The sequence below is a fragment of the Zea mays genome, chromosome 1, assembly GCF_902167145.1.
Source record: "Zea mays cultivar B73 chromosome 1, Zm-B73-REFERENCE-NAM-5.0, whole genome shotgun sequence".
NCBI classification, from domain to species: domain Eukaryota; kingdom Viridiplantae; phylum Streptophyta; class Magnoliopsida; order Poales; family Poaceae; genus Zea; species Zea mays.
This window is the reverse complement of record NC_050096.1, coordinates 45,974,622-45,981,832: the sequence shown is the minus strand read 5'-3', so window position 1 is coordinate 45,981,832 and position 7,211 is coordinate 45,974,622. Positions and strand designations below refer to the sequence as shown.

At 39.8% G+C, this 7,211-nt stretch overlaps 1 protein-coding gene across 1 annotated transcript; it reads left to right on the top strand.

The window, feature by feature from the left end:
* Nucleotides 1–2,320: 2,320 nt before the first annotated feature.
* LOC100283964 (uncharacterized) lies at nucleotides 2,321–6,348 on the top strand. Its single transcript, NM_001156862.2, has 10 exons — nucleotides 2,321–2,798; nucleotides 3,466–3,551; nucleotides 3,692–3,758; nucleotides 4,561–4,703; nucleotides 4,871–4,919; nucleotides 5,076–5,213; nucleotides 5,297–5,377; nucleotides 5,547–5,723; nucleotides 5,811–5,897; nucleotides 6,059–6,348. The coding sequence occupies exons 1-10, from the start codon at nucleotides 2,583–2,585 to the stop codon at nucleotides 6,119–6,121; spliced, it is 1,107 nt and encodes a 368-aa protein (NP_001150334.1). The 5' UTR covers nucleotides 2,321–2,582; the 3' UTR covers nucleotides 6,122–6,348.
* Nucleotides 6,349–7,211: the final 863 nt, after the last annotated feature.

The following is a 7,211-nucleotide window of genomic DNA, read 5'->3' as shown; positions in this document are numbered from 1 at the left end:
ACACAGCAGTAAGCAGAGTCAAAAAAAACTAACACGTGGTTGGGATGAGATAGTCTCTAGCAAGGGCTAGCATACATCTTATATAGGACCACGTCTACGAAGCGACAAACTCACGATCTGATTTGATCGTGATCCGATAAGGTCGCGATGGGATAGCTAACTCCCTCGTTATATGTGGGCTTTTATGATTTTTCTAAGATTTAATTAAATTTCTTAGTTAGGTCAAGTCTGTAAATCCAACATCTGCATGAACTGTGGAATTTTCTTTTCGCAAAAGAAAGTGGCGTGTAAGCCAAACAATGTTGATCTTGAACCTCTTTCTCAGCGAAGATAAAAAGCACCTGGCAAAGGCCAAGTGATAGGATAGGAACTTGCACGCTGCTCTGGAAAACGTCGCTTGCTTTCATTCCTATCTGTCCGTTCTTTTTGTTGTAGTAAATAAATGAAAAGAAAACTTCTACCGGGGTAAAAATTGAAGTGGTAACATCAACAATTGCCTGGCGCGAGTAAAAGGAGCGCGCGGTGTGCAAGGGAAACTGCAACTGCAACATGGACTGCTGGCGTTTCGATTCTAGCTGCCGCACCGTATATTCCAAAGCGTACGTCGCTTCGCTTATGCCTTTGAGCCTTTCCCGATTTCGTCGTCGTCTTTTTCGCGTCCTCGCGTCGCCGTCTCTGACCCCAGCTGTGATCCGTGCTGGCAATGGCAAATGGAGGGGCGCGGTTGTTGGTGGCCGATGGGATTGTGAGCGCCACTTGCACTTGCACCTCACTCCCTTTCGACGTGATCCTCTTCCGTTCGATGAATCTGATGAAATCCACACTAGCGCCAAAGTGTCACCGGGCCTAAGAGTATCTCCAAAAGTTTACCAGAAGTCTCTCCTAAATCAAATTTTTTTGGAAAAAAAACATAAAAACGTGTCTACAACAGTTTTCCTAAAACGTTTATAACCTTTTCATAGCCCTTAAAACTCCTTCATTTTTGGGCTCCCTAAAAATAATTTGTCGTTTTAAGGAATCTGTTGAATAAGGGATTAAAATCTACCCCACTAATTTTTTAGATACCCCTTAAAACTGATTTTGATGAGTCATTTTCTAGAGAGCTGTTGATATGCTCTAACGTGCCTATTTCCTCGTGGACGAAAGATGGGACCTTGACGCAATAGAAATATAGAATTTGACAGGTGTCTGGTAGTCAAAGTCCCAATTCGAGAGAGCCACTTTTAACAGAACTAACAAAGTGTGTTACAGCTCTTTCTATTTATTAAATATAGAATATAAAATATAAAAATGTATGTATTTTGTTGGCGAAGTGAGTGTGGATATGGGTTTAGAGTTGACAACCATGGTTTAAATCCTCATTTATATAAAAGTTTAGTTTTTTATCATTTAAATTTTGGGAGCACGACGATAGCGAAAAACGTGAAAATTGTGCTTTATATAGTAGAAGAAGATATCATAAAAGTACACTCTCTCTATATAAAAAACACAATTCTAACATAGCATCATATTTTAAATTTAACCAATTATATTAATAAAATACCATGAGCCAATTAATTTTAGTTTGACTAGATTTATAAAAATAATATAAACATATTATATATCTATAAATGTGTTTACTATAAAATATATATATATATATATATTGCATAACTGATCTAATAATACATATTCGGTATTTTATATTACCAATTCTAATTTTTAGATAAACTAAATTTAAATTTTAGTTTTTATCAGGTACAAGGATGTCACGAATACAATCACGCGCGCACACATTTGTGCGCATCCAATACAAATATTAGAAAGACATTGAGAGGCCTAGACCTCTAGTACGTGCGACACACGCAATACTACTAAACATGCACACGTGTATATACTAAACCGGGAAAATCTTTAAGTGCTTGTTCGTTTTGCTCTCAAGATTGAGTAGGTTTAAATTCTAAATAAATCAAAATATTTTATAATTTTATAATACACATAGAATATAAATAACCGAACAAGTTCTAATGTGAGGTATAGTGTGGATCCTAGGATCGAACCTACGCCGGGCCGTTCGCTCATCTGCCAACGCGCCATACTGAAAATGCGAGGCGTTTTTTTTGGATGGAGGCGATGAACACGGTTTTAAAAAAGAGAATCGTTGATGCAGAATGGACCCGATCGTTACACATATCATTTAGGGCTATAAACCTAGTTAAAACTTCAAGACAACGGCCGTCTATGACCTAACTAAACAAGCCCATTGAGTACCTAAACCCGACGAAAACGCAAGCCTTAGAAAGCCCAGTAACCCGTCTTTGCCTAGGTTGTCCTGAAACCATCAAGCCCATTTTCTCGGCCTGCCTCGCGCAACTCGTCCCAGCACACCGCTGTGGCGCTGTCGTCCTCGCTCACCTCGTCCGTCCTCGTGAGCTCCGCCTGCCCTCCATCTGGACAGCTCCAGCCTCCAGCCATCTCCCCCCACCTGTACACAGTTACAAAGCTTGGCACTTCGCAGTTCGCACTCGCATGCTCTTCGCCCCTCGCGCTTACCGCTGCCGCGCCTCCCGACTTGCCGCCTCCGCCTAGCTCCGGGCTCTCCAATGGCCTCCATGCTCGCCATCCTCAGGCCCTCCGCGCCGGCCCCGCTCGCGGGGCGCCGGGCCAGGGCTGCCGCGCCGGCGACCGCGAGGGTGGCGCTATCTTCCAGATCTAGGTATTCGTCGGTCAGGGTGTCGCTCGGCTCCGAGGTTGCAGTGGGCGCCGACGCGCTCTTCGCCGACTATAAGCCCACCACCGCTTTCCTCTTCCCCGGCCAGGTACGCTGAGGCCCTCTTTTTTGCAAATTGCGGGCCGTGTGCACGCGCGTGGATTACCCACATGAGTAAATTCTGTGAATGGTCGCCATTATACGATGGTTTACGCAAGTAGAATGTCTTGACTTCGGAATTGAAGCCGGCAATAATGGTCACCTTTTTGCACGTTTCAGTAAACGTACATCAAATTTGGCAACAAAGGTTTAAGGTGTGATAGTTAGATACTTAGGGATACTCCCTCCGTACACAAATGTTGGTCATTCTCATTTTTCGAGGAGTCAATCATTTTTAACTTTGACCACAGTTATATAAGAAAATATTAATATTTATAGTATAGGAGTTTTATAGGAATTAGTTCAAAAACACAGGAAAAATGCAGGATTCAATAAATAATCCGAGCAAGAGACGTTACTTCACCGAGATACGTCTTTTGTATTTTTTACACTTATCCCCTTAGATACATTTATGTGGGTTGTACATGCCCGGTTGTGTCAAGAGTTTCTGTCGATTTATAATCTGGTGCTTTAGTGTGCTGTAATTGCATAATTCTAAAATAAATACCTCCACCGTTCTCCAATTAAATAATGACTTTTGAGTTATGGTTATGCCGACATCATTATGCCTATCCCCTACCCCACTGTCCATTTATTGCTGGATGCTTTGATTTCAGGGTGCCCAAACCGTTGGAATGGGGGCAGAAGCTCAGAGTGTTCCAGCAGCTACCAAATTGTTCAACCAGGCAAATGAAATCCTTGGGTATCTTCAAACCTCTATTAGTATATACACGTTTTTTTCATCTCTCCTGCTTTTGCAGTACTTATTTATAGTCCACAAGCGATCATCTTTCCAAAGAGTAGTGGTTACGCTAAAACTTTCCTTTGTACTGGTTAATCTAGATATGACTTGCTGGATCTTTGCACCAATGGACCAAAAGAAAAGCTTGACTCAACAATGATCAGTCAGGTAAGTAGATTTCTGAGTCCCAAGTAATTTTCACCAGTGGTGACATGCATAGTTAATTAACTTAATTCATTTTCTTTTCCATTCAACTTATTTTTCTCCTTCTAAATCTGTCAAAATCAAGTTGCCTGATCTATATGATGTAGTTTTTCATTTATATGCTTGACATGGAAACCTCAGATTCTTATGCACTGTTCTTAAGTACTACCCTTCTCTGTCTTGGTTACCAATACTTGCATTTTGAAGCTAGCAATTTTGTTCGGGATCTCCAGAAATTAATTCGTTAGTTTTGTTTAGAATAAGATGTATTGCATACTTGTATGTGTAAGGGAATGTGCAATGAAAGATGTTTAGACATGTGTGCTTAAGAAGAGAGAATATTGCCGTACCACAGAGCATCTACTCATTCCTACTCCCTCCATTCCAAATTACAAGATATTTTGTGTTTTCTGGATATATAGTTTTTGCTATGCACTTAGATATACATTATGTCTAGATGCATAGCAAAAAACAATGTATCTAGAAGAGCCAAAAGATCTTATAATTTGAAATAGGAGTACAATGCAAAAAGATGCTTCGGTAGGTTTAACTTCCTTGTTAACACACATTAAGCATTGCTGCTAACTTAAGCATCTTATCCACCTTCGAAGCATCAAGTGCTATGGTTGGAGAAGTTTTTTTTTATTAAGCATCTCCATTGTACATGCTCTAAATCTGCATAGGATTATTCCTTTGAATTACAATATATTTGCAGTCTTGTCAATTAAGTGCTATGTTCTGTCTGCTGAATATGTTCTTTATGCAGCCGGCTATATATGTCACCAGCCTTGCAGCAGTAGAGGTACTACGTGCACGCGATGGAGGCCAAGATGTGATTAACTCTGTAGATGTTACATGTGGTCTCAGTTTGGGAGAGTATACCGCTCTTGCATTTGCCGGTGCTTTTAGGTATTCCTTTCGTTCTATCCAGAAGCACTCATTTGTTATGTCAAACCATCTCCATCGTGGAATGAACAAAGCATACATGATAATTGATAAGCTTACTTTTGCAGCTGTAACTTGGATTTGATAGTACATCAACTACACACACTAACACATCCTATATCATCATGCAGCTTTGAGGATGGACTGAAGCTTGTCAAGCTAAGAGGAGAAGCTATGCAGGTTTGTCTACAGAAACACTATGAGATAATTTGTTTGATTTTGTCGATTGAATTGTAATGTTCATTATCTATGGTGGATGTAGTCTACAGTAATGCTAATAGATTGTTCTTTTGTTTGATTTTGTAGATTGATTTCTAATGTTCATTATCTGTGTAGGATGCTTCAGATGCTGCCAATAGTGCGATGGTTAGTGTGATTGGTCTGGATTCAGAAAAGGTGCAAGAACTATGTGATGCTGCTAATGACGAAGTAGATGAAAACGATAGAGTTCAAATAGCAAACTTTCTGTGCCCTGTAAGTGTTTTGTCTGATATTGTCGTTAACCTAATGCTGGCTCTTGATTAATATGAATCGAAGTACATAAAAATACATTGCAGGGGAATTATGCAGTTTCTGGTGGTGTAAAAGGTATTGAAGTAGTCGAAGCCAAAGCAAAGTCCTTCAAGGCCAGAATGACGGTCGGTGTTCCCACAATGTTTTGCTTGAGCCATATTTGTGGAATTATTATCTATAATTTTATATGGTTAACCATATTTTAGTTTTCAGTTCTTATGTCCCATTTTCCTTTTTGTTTCAATCTTAGTATGCTACCAAAGGAATTTACATTGTTAATCATTGTATTTCCAGGTTCGCCTAGCTGTTGCTGGCGCTTTCCATACTAGCTTCATGCAACCAGCTGTTTCAAGATTGGAATCTGCGTTGGCTGCCACTGAGATTAGAACACCTAGAATTCCGGTCATCTCCAATGTTGATGCGCAGCCCCACTCAGATCCTAACACCATCAAGCAGATTTTAGCTCAGCAGGTGAGTTTTGAATTCTTACTGCAGGCTAACTTTGTGGGCTGAAGTGGTTTTTAACGGTTGCATACCTCTGACGTACCTGCACAACAGGTAACCTCTCCGGTGCAATGGGAAACCACTGTTAAGAATCTTATGGGCAAGGGGCTTGAGATAAGTTATGAACTCGGACCTGGAAAGGTAAGTTCCTGTTTGTGATTTATTTACTGTTTAGTAATGTTTGTCGAGTTATAGCAATGAGGTAAATTTGAAATTTCCAAGTTATTGTAGTATAACCGAACTCACTAGTAAAGTAGTAATGCTCTTGCACTATTTGTTTTTCTTTTCTTTCTGGCATCCAGGTTATAGCAGGTATTCTCAAGAGGATCAACAAAGGCACTAGCATTGAGAACATCGGGGCTTAAACGTCTGGGATCTGAAGAACTCTTGATGGAACCAAGTTACACAGCAGAGGATTGAAACATGCCATTATTGTGGAACGATGTTTCCACTCAGAGTTACCGTTTTTTTTACCTTAGTGGTTGAATTTTGATCTTGATGTAAAATTGACATGAAACACATGGTTAATGATTTTATGAACAGTGTAGTTTTCACAGTTTGAATAAGGGTGTGTCTGGTTTCTAAGGACTAATTTTTAGTAACCTCATTTTATTCTATTTTAGTCCCTAAATTGTTAAATATAGTAACTAAATCTTAGATATTAGAATAAAACAAAGGGGCTAAAAAATAGTTTCTATAAATTAAACACCCTCTAAGATCTTGTTTGATTATGCCAATTTAAAAGGGGATTGGAGAGAATTAAATTTTCTTACGCTTAGAGCAATTCTAGCCATGGTCTCAAGAATAGCCCGTAAATCAGGGTCCATATACCATATTTCCTCTCTTTTCTCGTTATCTATGTGCATTCTACGTATTTTTCTATCTCACTCGACATAAATTCCTCCAATAATGTTACTGTTTTTATACAGAACTAGTACTCAAATCCACAAATTCAAATATGTCAATGCAATTTTAAATTTAAAACATATCACATAGTTTAAGTTCACCTTGTTAAGTTAAAACAAGAAACATAGGCACGGACCACTTCCCCCCTGCATTGCCATCACCACTATCGCTAGTCACTACATTCACCCATTGCACCACTTGATCCACCGAAATTGTTATTGAGTGTGTCATTGTCTGCTAGGCTCCAAGTTGAGCCCTCTTCGCAATAATATCTATCCGTTTGGTTACCCGCACCATGTAGTCCTGAGCCATCGTATGCGTTGACTTTATTTGAGTTTCTGTTTGGTTGATGTAAAATAAGTGATTTTGGCTGCATCCGGAGATACGCTCAAAATGTACGTATCCGATCGGTCAGGATCGTTCGCGCCTGTGCGCACGTGTCCACCCAACCAATCAAGTGATATATGATTTCATCTCTGGTTCTAGAGTGTTGATGTCACATAAATTGTTATTAGACCTGTATCATCTTGCTTTTCCCTCATCTCGCCT

Bases quoted from the DNA above. Each gene is read 5' to 3' on its own strand.
- LOC100283964 (NM_001156862.2), top strand. From the start codon at position 2,583: ATGGCCTCCATGCTCGCCATCCTCAGGCCCTCCGCGCCGGCCCCGCTC. The intron at 3,552-3,691 runs GTATCTTCAAAC...TGGTTAATCTAG, and splicing joins CAGGCAAATGAAATCCTTGG to ATATGACTTGCTGGATCTTT. The intron at 4,704-4,870 runs GTATTCCTTTCG...ATCATCATGCAG, and splicing joins GCATTTGCCGGTGCTTTTAG to CTTTGAGGATGGACTGAAGC.